This window comes from Chenopodium album, chromosome 27 (genome assembly GCF_948465745.1).
Source record: "Chenopodium album chromosome 27, dcCheAlbu1.1, whole genome shotgun sequence".
NCBI lineage: Eukaryota > Viridiplantae > Streptophyta > Magnoliopsida > Caryophyllales > Amaranthaceae > Chenopodium > Chenopodium album.
This window is the reverse complement of record NC_137860.1, coordinates 34485749-34501691: the sequence shown is the minus strand read 5'-3', so window position 1 is coordinate 34501691 and position 15943 is coordinate 34485749. Positions and strand designations below refer to the sequence as shown.

General features: G+C 35.6%; 3 protein-coding genes across 3 annotated transcripts; all 3 read left to right on the top strand.

Annotated features, from left to right (window-relative positions):
- Window positions 1–674: 674 nt before the first annotated feature.
- LOC145621416 (uncharacterized) lies at window positions 675–9750 on the top strand. The gene is made up of 14 exons (XM_081676149.1): window positions 675–832; window positions 1440–2115; window positions 4022–4103; window positions 4205–4261; window positions 4386–4441; window positions 5074–5293; window positions 6153–6236; window positions 6619–6693; window positions 7649–7732; window positions 8050–8114; window positions 8328–8550; window positions 8624–8712; window positions 9168–9282; window positions 9371–9750. The coding sequence occupies exons 2-14, from the start codon at window positions 1460–1462 to the stop codon at window positions 9410–9412; spliced, it is 1848 nt and encodes a 615-aa protein (XP_081532275.1). The 5' UTR covers window positions 675–832; window positions 1440–1459; the 3' UTR covers window positions 9413–9750.
- Window positions 9751–10253: 503 nt separating this feature from the next.
- LOC145620315 (monooxygenase 2-like) lies at window positions 10254–12353 on the top strand. The gene is made up of 6 exons (XM_081674959.1): window positions 10254–10371; window positions 10473–10619; window positions 10909–10959; window positions 11068–11233; window positions 11331–11559; window positions 11657–12353. Exons 1-6 carry the CDS (start codon window positions 10298–10300, stop codon window positions 12193–12195), a joined length of 1206 nt encoding a protein of 401 aa, XP_081531085.1. The 5' UTR covers window positions 10254–10297; the 3' UTR covers window positions 12196–12353.
- A 626-nt stretch (window positions 12354–12979) lies between these two features.
- Window positions 12980–15420, top strand: LOC145620532 (monooxygenase 2-like). The gene is made up of 6 exons (XM_081675220.1): window positions 12980–13114; window positions 13305–13451; window positions 13535–13603; window positions 13697–13862; window positions 14428–14656; window positions 14753–15420. The coding sequence occupies exons 1-6, from the start codon at window positions 13041–13043 to the stop codon at window positions 15286–15288; spliced, it is 1221 nt and encodes a 406-aa protein (XP_081531346.1). The 5' UTR covers window positions 12980–13040; the 3' UTR covers window positions 15289–15420.
- Window positions 15421–15943: the final 523 nt, after the last annotated feature.

Sequence of the window (15943 nt, the reverse complement as noted above, 5' to 3'; positions counted from 1 at the left end):
GGTCTCTTCTCGTACTGCCCCTCGAACATGAAGATCAAAAACAATACATTTGGGAATATATTAAGCTTCCAACACAATAAAAAAGGTTTCATATGGTATCATGGTAACACTCAACAATTGTTGCTACAAGGTTGTGTATCACTTGTGGAGATGCCTTAAAACATCTTTACATATTAACACATTTTGCTTTTTATTTATTTATTTGTTTTTTTTATACGTGCACACTTAAATCCTAGAACACTCCAATTCAATGATTACATTTACTCATTAAGGCATATGCTTAATTTTTTATATATTATACGTGCAAACTCAAACCCTCCAACTCTCTAATTTAATGATTGTGATTTGTGAAAATAACGAAGAATTATCACAAGCAACACATGTCGCATCAGCACATTACCCCCTTCGACCTCCATCCATTAAACATTCTCCTTTTATTAGAAAAATTTAATTAAGAATTTGATCGGATGTTGTTTTAGTCTTATAAAATTCGGGTTAAGTAACAACTTCATACAAAGTATCATAGACAAATGTCATTCTTAAGGTACAACCAATTGTACATGAAAAATTAAAACAGAGAAGAGCGTGATACGTCGCATACTGCTTACCCTAAAACGATATTACCCGGATACAAGTTGTGTTTCCAAGTTGTCAAAAACAAGCAAAAGAATAGACATAAAAAAATAGGCGCCCCCGAAAATAAAAATCTCGTAAAAATCCCAACAAGTAGCAGCTCTCGCTCTTTCTTTCGTTGTTTCGTTTCTCCCTCTTCAAACACCACTCTCTCTCCTCTGCTTCGTTATCTCCTTGCTCTTCTCCACCATTTTCTCAGGTAATCTTCATTTTTATTCTCTTCATTTTCTGGATTCGATTAATTTATGCATTACATTTGTTTATTTTTCGTTTCAATTGAATTCTTCCGTTGTAATGCTTACCTACTATGTCTCACTTCAATGAATTAATTTTTTTACTTAGGGTTTCCATTTTATAGGTTGAATTTCTACTTTTTGTTCTTGTTATTTGGTTGTAGTTTTCTGAATCTGATTTCGTTGATGAATTCTTTGGATTGACGGTATTCAGATGTTAATTAGGGGAAATTTCTGAAGTTTTTGATACTTTGTTAAGAAATTAGGTTTTCTAGGGTTTACTCAGCTTTGAGTTACTGCTTTATGGTTTTTGACTATACACTTGGTCTTTTATATCTGCTTATGCTAATTTGCCATTTATGAGAGGAATTACTGTGAATTTTTGGAAGTTGTAGTTGTCGTTTCCTGATTTTTCGATTTGCACTCAGTTTTACGTCATTTGAGTATTCGTGCTATACCATTAGGAATAATTTATTGTATTGCTTGGTGGATTTTGTTGTTGCTGAGTTTTATTCTTTTGTGTACTTATAGAATATATTTATCAGTATCTTGCTGAACAGTTTCTTGGTGCAGTGATTTGAAGGGTGAGCATTATGGATTTTGATGAGTATGATTATTTAGAGAAGACGGTAGAAAATCCTGAGCCACATAAATCGAAAGAAGCTGCCAATGGGGGGGATGACCTAGTAAAATCTGGGGAGAAGGAACGTAGCCGGAGCTCTCGGCGTAGGGGTGAGGACAATGAGGATGAAGATCGCAAATCTAAGCGCTCTAGATCTGGGGATGACGCACGTGAGCGTGATCGTGATCAAGACCCGGACCGGAATAGGGAGAAGCGTTCATCCAGGCATCGATCACGGTCCAAGGAAAGAGAAAGGAGCGAGAAGGATGGGGAGAGGCGTAGAAGTAGCAGGGGAGATAGGGATAAAGATAGAGATAGAGAAGAGAGAAATGGGAGGGACCGTGACAGAGATAGGGATAGGGAAAGAGAACGCGAAAGAGACCGTGATTCTGTTAAAAAGGAACGTGATCGTGAGAAGGAGGGTGAGAGGGACAGAGATGAACGTGATCGACGTAGCAGGAGTCATTCAATTAGACATCGGGAGGATGGGGAGAGAACTAGGGATAAGGAATACAGAGAGAAAAGCCGGGACAGAGAGAAAAGCCGGGACAGAGAGATTGTTGAGAAGAGCCGGGAAAAAGAAAGAGAAAGAAGTCATGACAGAGAAATCCGTGACAAAGAAAGCAGGTAATGTTTTAAAACCTCTAATATTTTTAACTTTTTTTTTTAAATTTTTTATTTTATTTATTTATTTATTTTTTTATCTCCTGTTATTTTATTTGACATATGTATGTGCATTTTTTAGTTTGTGATAAAATGTCTAATTCTTCTATATTTCCACTAATAATAATTCATCAAACTCTTTATTTCTATATAACAATGGATTTCTTGCTAACACTTCAATGTGTCCATAGCAAGCTGTTAAATCGATCTCAAATATAGCTTGTTGTTTATTATGTCAGGCATCAGTGCAATGGTTTTCTTTCCTTTACGTATTGATGTATGCAGCTAATTATGCTGTTTAATATTTTGTTGACCTATCTGTAAAGGTGCAAACTCATCTGTTGGTGAACCAATTTGGAGTTGTTACATATTTCTAGCAATCACTTCTTTTTATTAACTATGTCATTTGGTGAGGATTCTTTTGTTTTTCTTGTAATTGGTGCTTAGCTGAATGCTAGATCTCTCTCTCTCTCTCTCTCTCTCTCTCTGGTTAATTCTGAAAAAGTGCTGCAGCAATGTTTATGTGAATATACCTATGAATGGACATTTTGTAATGACTTGTGTTCTTTTTTGTCCTTTTGATGGTAAAACTATTCCAAGTATTGAAAGCTAGATTCTGGGAACTCGCAGATATGCTAGATCAATCTTCAGATGGTCATTCTGGCAAATGAGCCAGGCTCAGGGAATCAAGCTATGGGTTTTAATGTTCTTCCTAAATTCCCCTGGATTATGAGAGAAGTCTTGCTCTTGGGTTTCAGTATTGGAGGCTAATTAGGATGATATTTTGTTAAGAATTTTTCTTATCCTCCACCTCTCAGCACAGTGCTTAATTTCATTTATTGTGTTGCAGACATGCTGTTAAGGGAGTGATGGGCTTTGCTTAGGAGAAGCATTTCATCTTCTGATTCCTGTGGGATCAGCTGTGTTCACTTGGCTAACAAGGCTGGCCAAAATAATTTTGCAGGACTATTATTCTCTAACCAAATGTTTAGCGACTATCCTTAGGGTATTGATTGCATGTTGGTTTTTAATTTTGGGGCTCTCCTAAAATCTTTCTCCCATTAAAGTAGCTCTCAGAGATACAGTTGCTACTTTATGAGTCTTTCCACTGTGAGACTTGAAATTTGCATTGCAGTTGCTAGCTAGTTGTTTCATGGACTTCATTCATGATAGGTCTCACCTTATTTTTTGGTTGGATGGGTATATGTGTCTGTTTTACCACTGCAACATTTAATCTGCTCAATAAATGTATTGCTTAGAGCTTCTATTTTTCACCCTCTATGTATGATGTTGGCTCTGCTCTTCAATAAGTGATTTGACTTAGCAGATTGAATGGTGCTTGTTTGGATTGTCTGAGGAATATTTACATTTATATAGTAACACTAAATACAATGCCAATAGCCTCTTAGCCCTCTCATACTCCCAAAATATAATGCTTCATGAACTTTAATACTGCATGCCTAGTTCTCTAGCATATTACTAATTTTCCTGCGCTGATGATGTTCCTGTACTTATGTTTCAAAAGGTTTGTCAGATCATCTTCCACTCCTGTGATATTCATAGTTTAATTATTTGTAAAATTTTGTTCTCTTTAAGTAACTTGCTGCAGTTCGCTGCAGGGCTTGGCTCAACTTTAATGCGAGTAGTGGAGCAGATTGCTGCTATTTCAAGATCACTTAATTGCTATAATAGTTTTAAACATCCATGCTGGTCTGATGATTTATGTAATATGATCAATTGGATTAGGACTTGACTTTTTTCTTCATAGGTTTCGACCCAAGAAGTGTTTGTCTCAGTTTCTGCCTTTTCCTCTCCCACTCTCCTTGTATTAAGTTATTGGATTTTTTTTTTTCATTTTATTTTACTGCAGACGTCACAAGGAAAAGAAGGACGACACAACTGAACCAGAGGCTGACCCTGAGCGGGATCAGAGAACTGTCTTTGCTTATCAGGTGTGTTTCTGTTCATGTTATTTGTCTGTCTTCATTTTCCATGCTTTAAGTTGCGTCTTCCCATAAATATATTAGCTGAAATTTTTATCTGATTATGGCAGCTCCCTCTAAGGGCAGATGAAAGGGACATTTTTGAATTTTTCTCCAGAGCTGGAAAGGTGAGAAATCTATTTAGTGCTATGTTTCTCACATGATTTTTCATGATATTCTTTCTGGATGTTTTTTATAAAGTATTTCTTCCCAATATCTCATTAATTTATGAGCTCTGTTGATGATTTGTAGGTTCGAGATGTACGGCTCATTATGGACCGTAATTCTAGACGTTCCAAGGGAGTTGGGTAAGCTATCTAATTATATTCGCAGTATAACTTGAAATTATAGATCTTTGTGGAACACTCATTGGTATTATTTTATTTGATGTTTCATTACTTGGATATTCTAGATCAGTATTCTTCAATCAATCTATCAATTAGTTGTTGAAACTTGGTTTTTATTGAGATACTCTGAAAGGTCAATCTTCAGTTGTGTAAGCTTAATTACGGGAAATCATGTATGGTTCTGTATGCTTTTTATAATATTAAGGGTGAGAAGGTCTGCTTCATTAATTTTTTTACTGCTAGTGCATCAATTCTCTACTTTAGGAACATCTCTATGCTATTGGTTCATTTTTTAAAAACTGCTGTGATCTTGAGGTATATAACATTCCTTCTGTTCAATTTTTGTAGAAGTTTGTTTTTGCTGTTGAAAAATGATGTACCTGCTCAATTAAAATAGTTTATGAATCTCCCATTAACTAAATGAAAGCATAGCAACAATTGTTTTCAGCTTAAAAATGACGTGACAGTTACTTAGTTGTGCAGGTATATTTAGTTCAACTATATGTGTCCGTGAGTTTATTTTTCTGTATTATTCTGCTTGTTTGGAGTGGGGAGGTGCACAAGGCAATGAACAGTTAATTTCATATGTGCAGCTATATAGAGTTCTATGATGTAATGTCAGTTCCCATGGCTATAGCACTCTCTGGGCAACTTATCCGTGGTCAACCGGTCATGGTTAAACCCTCTGAAGCTGAGAAAAACCTGGTCCAGTCTACATCTACTACAGCAGCAGGTCTTACTGTTTCAGGGGCAGCACGGAGGTTATATGTTGGAAATTTGGTTCCTAACATTACAGAAGAACAACTTCGTGTGGTAATAAATCCAACTTTTTTTTCAGTATTTTCTGGTTGTATTGCAAAGGTTTAGGTCTGGATCCATATTTTATTTGATTTGTCACTTGTCCTTTGCTGTAATATTTGGTCTTCTTATAGTGCTCTGTCTATAAGAAAGATGCCACTCTTTTAAAGATGTAATAAACTGAATATACACTGTAGTTTTAAAGCTATACCATGAGTATATGTTCTATTATTTTCTAAATTTCTGAAATTTATGGAGATAGTTGATTGACAACAATTGCTATAGTAGTGAAGAGCAATGAGAAATAAAGATGGTATAACTGTTTGTGATTGAATGTGAAGTTTGGGAGCTTAAGATGAATCAAGGAAATTTAGCAAGAATACAACTGCCAAGACTCGAATTTGTACATAGTATAATGATTTATTATGCCAATTCTGTAAAACTTGCTCTTTAAGACAACCAGAGGGTTAGGTGATTGGGTTGTGCCAGCTGGATAGCAGCTAATATTACCACCTTGTTTGAAACACTGAATACCTTCTAGCTAAAAATTACTAGACATTTCAAATATGTCAGCTAGACTGCGTTGTGGTCAGTGAATCTAAATGTCCAGTTTTGGCATGCTTTCTTACATCATTATCTTACGCGTTTTTTAAATGTTTACATAGGTTTGTCCAGGTTATTCTTGGTTGGGTAGGGTTTCCAATTTAGGTGCATTTTTGTGCTATGTTTTTTAAACGTTCTTGTGAGTTGTCACAAGTTTTTTGTTCGTGTAGTATCTTTTGGTTGCTCATATAGATTTGAAATTCAGACCTTGTGTGTTTCTGGTTTTTGACCATCTATCTATTCTATGATGCTCACTTTGGATTCTTGCCAGGTTTTTGAATCATTTGGGATTATCGAGTTGGTGCAGTTACCTCGTGATGAAGCAGGTCTTTGTAAAGGTTTTGCTTTTGTCCAGGTGAGCATATTACTAATAGCAAGCATGTTACTTATCATATTGACTGCTTTGAAGGAAAAAAATGTAAAATGTAGTGGCAAGATTAAGCTAAAAAATCCTAAATAAAAGACTTGGTGGTGTCATTATTTATGTCCTAGTACTTTATAGGCGTTTTTACAATTTTATGTTCCTGTTTAAATGATGAAAGTGATCACAATTGCAGTACCTTTTCCCTATCTTCCCTGTCACTTTCATACTAGATGACATTAATGTCATGCGTCAAATTACTCCTCTTGTTGTTTACTACTTGAAGTGATGAACTGCCAAAGGCCTACTTGTTCTTTGTTGATTCTTATTGAGTTTGTTTTCATGTATTAGTTTTGATTATTGTTATATTTTGCAGTTTGCACGTCTTGAAGATGCTAAGGCAGCTCAAGTTCTAAATGGACAACTGGATATTGGTGGTCGGGTTATGAAGGTAATCTTGACAGCGCTTCTGTAGTTCTGTTGGTTGTAAATGTTTTTTGACATCTTATGTCTTATTTGTTGAATGGTTTTACTTTATGTTTTCCCAATTTATATGCAGAAACATGCGTATTATCATTAAAGGTAAACATTAAATAATGTTTTTGCGGGTCTTTCAAAAGCAGCCTCATGAATAGTGTGGCTGTTTAGCAATAAGCTTGTGTCCATCTGGGCCATCCCAAAATCATCCTAATGAGATTTATACTAAGTTGTTTTTGTCTGTTTGTAAGCCTTATGTGTTGAATGGCTACAAAGAATTGCAATTGTGGTTGAAGTTGCAAGTGGATCTTTGTGGTGTTTGGTTTATCTTACTAAAATCCCATTGTTATTTTCATCTTTAGAGGAAGATATATGGAAAGATACATTCAGTTTAGAGCAACTTGTAACACTTAGATCGCATGTTTAGTTTCTTGTTGGAGATATTTCATTTGGCAATGTAGTGTTGTGGACTTCTGGCTCATGCTTAGTTAGGTATACTTGTATTAGGCTTTGTTCTAGAAATTCCTGGATTCTTTGGAGCTCTTTCTGAGCTTATTAGATTGATAATAATATATATTTTGAAATCAAACCTAATTGATCAACATCTATAATTTGGGTGGTTTGACTTGGGGCATGTATGACTATTGAGTGAAGTTTTGGAAATTGAAGAATGCCCTTTGTGAGAAGCAGAACTAGAAGTAGAAATGTTTTTGAAATTTTCTGATGTTTCTGCTTTTACGTGTTATTTAAAGACCTAAATTTCTGAATTTGTTTTAAATCATTAAAAATGGGTGGCTGCCCATGCCTCTTGTACTTTGCGTCTAAAAGCAGTATTAAATGCCAGGCTAAGCAGATACTATGTTCTTGATGAAGTGACTTATTTGATGACTGCTAGATTTACTTATAAATTTTGCTCCCTTTTATTTCAGGTTTCAGCTGTCACTGATCAACCTGGAATGCAAGATGCAGGGGCAACTACTGGTGACTTAGATGATGATGAAGGTGGTGGCATGGTGAGTAGCTGTTTTTTGGTTTCCGGCTCCTTTTTGTTTTTTTTTTTGCTATTATATATATGTATATATATTTTTAAATGTGTATCTTAGGAAATGTGAATCTTAGGATGTCTCTTTGTGGTTGCTTCAACCTTGAAACTTAAGTGGCTAAGCTCAATGCAGTTTGAGGCCAATGTTTAATGTGTTAAACGTGTTATGTGCGGTTTATGTGTGTAGCTAATACTGGCGAGAAATCTATCTATCTAGCTCTATCTGTTCTCCTTATTTTGAAATTACAACCAAACATTAATGATTTGATTTTCCTGCTCTTTCCAAAGGCTTTGAATGCAAGTTCCCGAGCACTTCTCATGCAAAAGTTGGATCGCAGTGGCAATTCTATCGGGTTAGTATCTTTCAGTATTATTGGCCCAAAATCCTGTTTTTTTTTTATTTTTTTATTTTTTATTTTTTTTAATAGCTCTAGTAATTCTAAGATTTATCTCCCAAGTTGTGGCAATTTGAGTTGGTGGTATGCTTATTTGTCATGTTGTGGGAATTAGGTGTTAATATTCACTGTCAAAATACTACTTCTCTGATTGATGTTTCTGTGATGCAGTGTTGGTGGTTCACTTGCCTCTTCAGCTGTTAATACTGGAGCTCTTTCTGTGGCTTCTGCACCAATGCCTGGGGTTGCTCCTGGAGTTTCTCCTCTTGCACAGCCTTCTGTAGCTCCTCTTGGAGGATTACCTGGTCCACTAGGCACTCTTTCAATGGCTGACACTATAGGTGTTCCCAGTGAGTGTCTATTGTTGAAAAATATGTTTGATCCAAAGCTTGAGGTATGTACCAACTTCGTAATGGGTTTCTTGGAATTGCTAATATGTTGCTGATATTTTGCTTTCTTTCTTTCAGACTGAACCTGATTTTGATCTTGATATAAAAGAAGATGTGCAGGATGAATGTGAGAAATATGGGCCACTGAAGCACATCTTTGTAGACAAGTATGAACTTAAAGCTTTTTGAGCGTGTTAAATGTCTGTTTTACCTTTGGTTCCGTCTCTACTGGATAATTTCACGCTTTTTCCTATATGCTGTATATTAACTTGGCATGAAATATAGCTGACTCTGTTAAATGTCTTAAATTATGGATAGATTGTTTTTAACCATTGCCAACAATCACAGAAATTAGTCATGCAATTAACGTATATGTGAATGTGGTAGTTTGACGGTGCTTTCAAAGTGCCTTAAAAGTGGAGTGTCGACTGTCTTTGCACATTTTTTTTTTTTTTTTTTTTAATATTTTTTTCTTAGGCATTTTCTGTTTGCAATTCATAATTGGCATGTATTTGTTCAAAACAATGGCTTCTTGAAAGTATTTTGAGCGGATTAAGCATTCTGTTTGAGATGAGTCTCATCTTTCTGCTTTTTCATTTTTTTTCTTTATTTTTGGGAGCAGGAACACTGAAGGATTTGTATACTTGAAATTTGACAACACCCAATCAGCAATGAATGCACAACGCGCACTACATGGCAGATGGTTTGCAGGGAAGATGATAAGTGCAACATACATGGTTAGTGTTTTTGTTATCCTTTGATCTTCTTTTAAGTGTTATTCATGGAATCCAATGCTGAAACGTTAAGTGTGTGTACTCGATGCAGCTACCACAAGATTATGAGGCTAAATTTCCGGAGAGCAGATGAGAAATTTTGTTGTGGACTTGCAGCTTTGGAAGATAATTGAAGTTGTATACGGGTACAGAGAGAAGGCCTGGGGGGTTTTTAGGATCATTTTCCCTTTTTTAGGTAATCTTTGGTTGGTTGGCCTATTGGGTATCATAGGAGCAAGTGCAGGTCCTGCAGGAGTACTTATTTATTCCCAAAATGCAGTGATATTAGATTGATAGGTTGGATTGTTATAAAAATGTTGTCGATTATTGTTTTTCAAAAATTTGCTAAAGCATTTTTGTAGAATTCCAATGCTTGTAACCAAGTCTTTGTTATCCTTAAATTTTGGATTACTGCCTTTTAGATCTCAAAAACATGCAATATCTACTTTGTATATGATACCTGTTAGCGCTTATACCTTCCCACAAATCAACCACATTAGTCATATTGATATAAATTTGCTATATAAAATATTGATTACAGACTATCATAGATTCATAGTAGTTTTGCTATACGGGTATATTAAAAATTGGATTGATTTCAACTTTTTAAGTTTTTTCCATCCATTGGCTTTCTGCACCCCCTGATATACTCTCTTCAAGGTTATTTGACAAAGATCACGGATACAATTTTAATGGTAGAATTCAGAGTGGATGGGGATAAAATCTATACTCCCTAATATCTACGCCCGCTTTACCACCCTGTCAACTATCAGACCTTCACTGAGCTGCAGACATTTAAAGAAATGTGACATGAGCAATGAGATCATCAGTCGCTCAATTCCTTGGACTTTATCTGCACGAAAAGTCGAAAATTTTATCCATAATATTATCTTAAATGATCAGCTGCAGTCTAAAGGTGTGTTGTATATATAATGAGGTGTTACAAAAGAAGAAAATACAGTCTCTGAATTCTGAAACAATGGATGTAATCGAAAACATTGTTATTGTTGGAGGTGGCATTGCAGGCCTCTCTTTGGCATTAGCTCTTCACAGGTAAAACATACCCACATCTCCATTAATATTAAGATCTAAATTCTTTTTTTCTTTTATTCTTTTTATAATTACATCTTGATTTGCATAGTATGACTTTATAGGTTGGGATTGAAGAGTTTGGTTCTGGAATCCTCTGATAGTTTGAGAGTAAGTGGTGCTGCATTTGTTACATGGACTAATGCTTGGGATGCACTTGATGCACTTGGTGTTGGTGACTTGCTTCGTTCACAACACTGCCGGCTCTCCAGGTGAACACTATTTCTTGTACAGAGTCAGATGTACGCAACCTTAGTACTTTGAAAAGGGCATGGTTTTTTTTTTTTTTTTTTTTTTTTTTTTTTTTTTTTTTGAGGAAAAAAGGGCATGGGTTTGATATCATAAAAAAATTACATATCCATACTTAATATTTGTTTAAGTGTTGTACCTCCATATTTTTAAAGTGCACCACTTTTCATTATCAGTTGGTTTTTGTAAGTGCACCATAAGCTTTCCCCAAAAAGAGTTTGAAGTAATTGATTGCTCAATGACATGGTTCAGGATCACTGTAACATCAGCAGCATCTGGGGTTCCAACAGCACAACTTTCATAGTAAGTACTCGATCATAAAGTCGTAATCCTATTTTTCTGCCTATGTATATTTATTCTCATGTAGATTATATTACATGCTTATATGAATTGAATGATATGTTTTGCCAGCGGAAACCATGAAGTAAGGTGTGTGAAAAGAAGAGTCCTGTTAGAAACTCTTGCAAGCGAGTTACCAAAGGAAACAATAAGGTACTCGTCTAAGGTGGTTAGCATCCAAACATCAGGCCATTTAAAGCTGATTCATCTTGCTGATGGTTCAGTCATTACGACGAAGGTATATTTAGAAGCCAGCCTTCTTATTCTGAACACATAACTTCCTTGTTACTTATCAGCAATATAAGCATCTTGACAAATGCATCTTTTTCTGGAAGGTGGTGGTTGGGTGTGAAGGAGTAAATTCTGTTGTAGCAAGATGGCTTGGGTTCAATGAGCCATCCTTCACCAAGAGGTTTGCTATTAGGGGGTACGTTCCTTTACAAGAAAATCATGGCCTAAACCCGGAATTTATGCAGTTCACTGGGCATGGTTTTCGATATGGGATCATCCCTTGTGATCCCACTGGCATTTACTGGTTTTTCACTTTCAATTCATCTAACCAAGGTATTCTATTCAGTAAGCAGTAAGTTAGTTGATTTTTCATGTAAATTCATTTCCTCGGTTACTATGACACTCACTTATTATATGTGCACTTTAATAGATGAAGAAATCAAAGAAAATCCCATGAAAATGAAGCAATTTGTGATGAGTAATTTGGGACAAGTACAAGATCAGATAAAGGCTATTATAGAGAAGACTGCAGTGGAGGACATCATATGCTCTCCTCTAAGATTCAGGCCTCCATGGGAGATAATTTGGGGTGATATAAGCAAAGATAATGTTTGTGTTGCTGGGGATGCATTCCACTCGATGACCCCTGACATAGGTCAAGGTGCGTGTGCTACTTTAGAAGACGCGATTATTCTTGCAAGATACCTTGCCGAGGCATTTTTAGTGAGTGAGTCAGAAGAGCAGGGGAATTTGGAGGTAGAAGAATACAAGAAGATTCAGACAAGCTTGATGAAATATGCAAAAGATAGAAAATGGAGAGGCGTTGATCTTGTTACTACAGCATATGTAGTAGGTTTCCTACAACAGAGTGATGGGAAGGTGGTGAGTTTTTTGAGGGACAAAGTAATGGCATCATTTTTAGCTAACTTGCTGTTGAAGAAGGCTGATTTCAATTGTGGACTGCTCTGAGAATCCATAATATAGTTTACCATGTGGTTTATATGCTCCTTTTGTTTGTTTTGTCACGTAAATGAATAAATCTGTGCATCTGTACATGTCTGGTTCCGAAGAAATTATATTGAATGGAAAAAGAAATGAGCTTCAGTTAACCTCATTTTTTTAAATAAGTGCACTCTATATTCTGCCTAGCTTCAAGACATTAGTGTAGCAAAAAAAAAAAAAAAAAAAAAAAAAAAAAAAAATTACTGTAAAATAATGACCATCAAAGTTGATTTTCTGGTTCTCCCATAAACTGTAAGGCCTTTTAATGATAATGTTTTGACAGTCTAGAAAACAGTAAATCTATAAAAACATCAAATTAACTAGTTCTGACCATATATGATGTATTATACAGTAATAATCTCCAATATTATAGGAGCAATCAAATATCGACACCTGTTAATGTTCACCTAACATGACTACCTTAAAGATGCCTTGCCTTAACTTAGTTTAGTGGCTCATCAGTCCCATGTTGTTTTCCCCTGCTTTTTCTCTATGATGAACCAATTAGATTTTCTTAATACTAAGATTGATATAAATTATAGTATACTAATAAAATGTGATTAAATGAGATTAGACTATACATAAACATATTAATAAAACGAAAAGATGTCCTTATTCAATTCATCTAGGATGTCATATTTGACTACTTGTCAACAAAAGCATCTACTCTATATAAAAAAACATGTTTCAATTCTGTACATGCAACTGTTCCAGCCAACCATGTGAGTGCGCCGCCCTAAACTATGTACCATACCAATATATATATTGAACAATGATAAGATTATCTCAAAAATTGCAAAGTTTTGTGAAAGATGGAGATGGACACAGATATTGTCATTGTTGGAGCTGGAATATCTGGTCTTGCTACAGCTTTAGCTCTTCACAGGTATGTATTTTATCGAATTATAACTCGTGGGAATGGTAATGAATTTTGTGTCACTCGTTTAACCCTGTGCATTTTCTTTGCCACTTTATGGATGGTAGTTGTCAATGGAGATACTACCTCCATTTTATATTATTTGCAACAATTATACATTTTTCCTCTGTTTCTGTATTTATTTTCTGATTTCGTGCAGGTTGGGAATTAAAAGCTTGGTGTTGGAATCATCAGATACCCTGCGAGCAGCTGGGATCGCGTTTACAACTTGGACTAATGCTTGGAGGGCTTTGGATGCACTTGGGATCAGCGATTCACTCAGGCAAAATCATGGCCCGTTATTTGGGTAACTAAATTTACATGTTTCGATCTGATTTTCTTACCTAAACTTCAAACACATATATAATCTCTGCAATAAAATGGTTGCAGGATATATACTTCATCTACTGTTACAGGAGACTTGACTTCTTATGTTTCATATACAAACAAGGGAAAACAGTAAGTTTGAAGTACTTATTTTTGATGTCATCTTTCATTTTCTTTTATAAAGTTGTTTCACTTTGAATTAAGATGGTCTTACTGAATGTACAGTGGAGATCATGAAGTTCGATGTGTGAGGCGAAAAGCCTTATTAGAAGCACTTGCAAAAGAACTACCAAGTGACACCATAAGATATTCCTCCAAGGTGGCTTCTATAGAAGAATCAGGCTTATTAAAGCTAGTGCACCTTGCAGATGGATCCACCCTAAACGCCAAGGTACTAAGGGTGCATATTTTAATTTATAGTTAGTTCCGTTGCACACTTGCACCTATATCAATCAATCAATCAATCAATCAATCAAAGCCTTAATCCCGTAAGTGGGGACTTGCACTTATATGCGTAGTAAAATTATCATGAACCGGAAACCAAACATAAGTTGCAGTAAATTTTAAACATTGTTATCCCTCATGATTTTCATGAATGCAAATGATATTTAATTGTATATATGCAAAATGAAGCATAAGGTTAAGCTAAAAAGTCAAATGTTGTCATTTCAATGCAAATTGCAAATGACACTTTGAACTGGTTTAAAATAAGTGTGTAATTTTTACAAGTTATGGATGGTTTTGTGATTTGAAACTCTAGTAAGCTAGGATGCATCAGTATATATATATGCTTTTCGGTTTTTGGTTAATGATCCTTATTTTCATCAGTATTAATTTGAAACTGACAGTCTTGTTCCCTGTATTTCCTTAATTACATGTTTTAATCATAGATATGAGAATATATAACGAAGTTAATAACATGGCTAACAGGCTTCTAATGTTGTTTACACAAACAGGTACTGTTGGGGTGTGATGGAGTGAATTCAGTGGTGGCAAAATGGCTCGGATTCAAGACACCATCCTTGACCGGAAGGTCGGCTATAAGAGGTTGTGCATACTACAAGGAAGGCCATGGTTTTGAGCCTAAATTTCATCAATTTGTGGGAAATGGTGTTAGATATGGCGTCGTTCCTTGTGATGACACTGCTGTTTATTGGTTTTTGACTTGGTCTCCATCTTCTGAAGGTATACAAATCATGATTAGTACTCCAAACAAGCTATATAATGCAAATAAGATGTGTATAAAAAGCTGAGACTTAAAAATTGACTATGTTTTAACAGAAAACAAAAATCTGCAAGAAGCTGATCAACTGAAGCTGAAGCAATTTGTTCTGAGTAAGCTTGGGAAGGTGCCTGACCAAATAAGGGCTGTGATAGAAGACACAAAAGTCGAAGAAATCGTACGTTCTCCACTAGGATACAGGCCTCCATGGGAGATCCTAATTGGAAACATAAGTAAAGACAATGTATGTGTAGCAGGTGATGCATGCCACCCTATGACACCAGACCTAGGCCAGGGAGGGTGTTCAGCTCTAGAAGACGGGGTCATTCTAGGAAGATGCCTCGCTGATGCCTTGGTAAATCGTGACAATGAGGATCAACATCAGAGGATAAAGAACGGGATACAAAACTACGCGAAGATGAGGAGATGGAGAGTGTTTGACCTCATTAGTACAGGGTATATGCTGGGTTGGATTCAGGAGTTTGATTGGTTTGGTATGAGGATTATAAGAGAGAAATTTCTTTCTGCATATCTTTCAGGGTTGTTTCTTAAGAAGGCTGATGTTGATCCTAGACAACTTGTGCTTGAATATTAAAGCTCATGAAATAAGTACTTTCTGCATAACTTATGCTTTATGTCTTTGCCTTTTTCTTCCTGTAAAATTTTAATGTGTACAATGTTGTCTTTAAGATTGTTGGTTGAATTCATTAAAGGTTGATTCTTTTGACTTCTTTTGTCAATAATTTTCAAATGTCAACGTAATTGGATCGTTCTGTATCATCAATTTTGTGTCATTTTATATTAAGTTATTTGGCGCAGAGAGTAGAGAGAGCTGCAAGGACAATGATGTAGACGGAGTTTAATATTAGGTTTTAGATATCGCCTTTAAAATTTCACCAAATTAGTTTAAACATCGTTGAGTTATAATACAATCCGAGTATCATTTTCGTTTTTTACAAGTTTAAAACTATCATTAAAGCTCTCAAAATCCGTAAAAGAATAGTACAATGGAAATTATGTACAGCATTGTACAAAAAAGGCAACATGCATAATCTATAAGCTCATAACTCATCATTTCGAACCTTGCCGTTATCTTCACGGCCAAAGATGGTGTTGGCGAGCACCCTAAGGCCTAAGGACATATCGAAGGGCAGGGTGGCGAACCAAGGTGAAGAACTTCAAAGAATTTGTGATGATTAATTGGCGGCTGGGTTTTGTGTTTTTTATTCCTCCAAAATCATACCAGTTAC

What these genes read in the sequence shown, in the direction of transcription:
- LOC145620315 (XM_081674959.1), top strand. Translation starts at nt 10,298, where the DNA reads ATGGATGTAATCGAAAACATTGTTATTGTTGGAGGTGGCATTGCAGGC. An exon ending in TTGGCATTAGCTCTTCACAG is followed by an intron (nt 10,372 to 10,472) that starts GTAAAACATACC and finishes ATGACTTTATAG; the next exon opens with GTTGGGATTGAAGAGTTTGG. An exon ending in CCAACAGCACAACTTTCATA is followed by an intron (nt 10,960 to 11,067) that starts GTAAGTACTCGA and finishes ATGTTTTGCCAG; the next exon opens with CGGAAACCATGAAGTAAGGT.
- LOC145621416 (XM_081676149.1), top strand. Translation starts at nt 1,460, where the DNA reads ATGGATTTTGATGAGTATGATTATTTAGAGAAGACGGTAGAAAATCCT. An exon ending in TTGGTGGTCGGGTTATGAAG is followed by an intron (nt 6,694 to 7,648) that starts GTAATCTTGACA and finishes CTTTTATTTCAG; the next exon opens with GTTTCAGCTGTCACTGATCA. An exon ending in ATGATGAAGGTGGTGGCATG is followed by an intron (nt 7,733 to 8,049) that starts GTGAGTAGCTGT and finishes CTCTTTCCAAAG; the next exon opens with GCTTTGAATGCAAGTTCCCG.
- LOC145620532 (XM_081675220.1), top strand. Translation starts at nt 13,041, where the DNA reads ATGGAGATGGACACAGATATTGTCATTGTTGGAGCTGGAATATCTGGT. An exon ending in TATACAAACAAGGGAAAACA is followed by an intron (nt 13,604 to 13,696) that starts GTAAGTTTGAAG and finishes CTGAATGTACAG; the next exon opens with TGGAGATCATGAAGTTCGAT. An exon ending in TTGGTCTCCATCTTCTGAAG is followed by an intron (nt 14,657 to 14,752) that starts GTATACAAATCA and finishes ATGTTTTAACAG; the next exon opens with AAAACAAAAATCTGCAAGAA.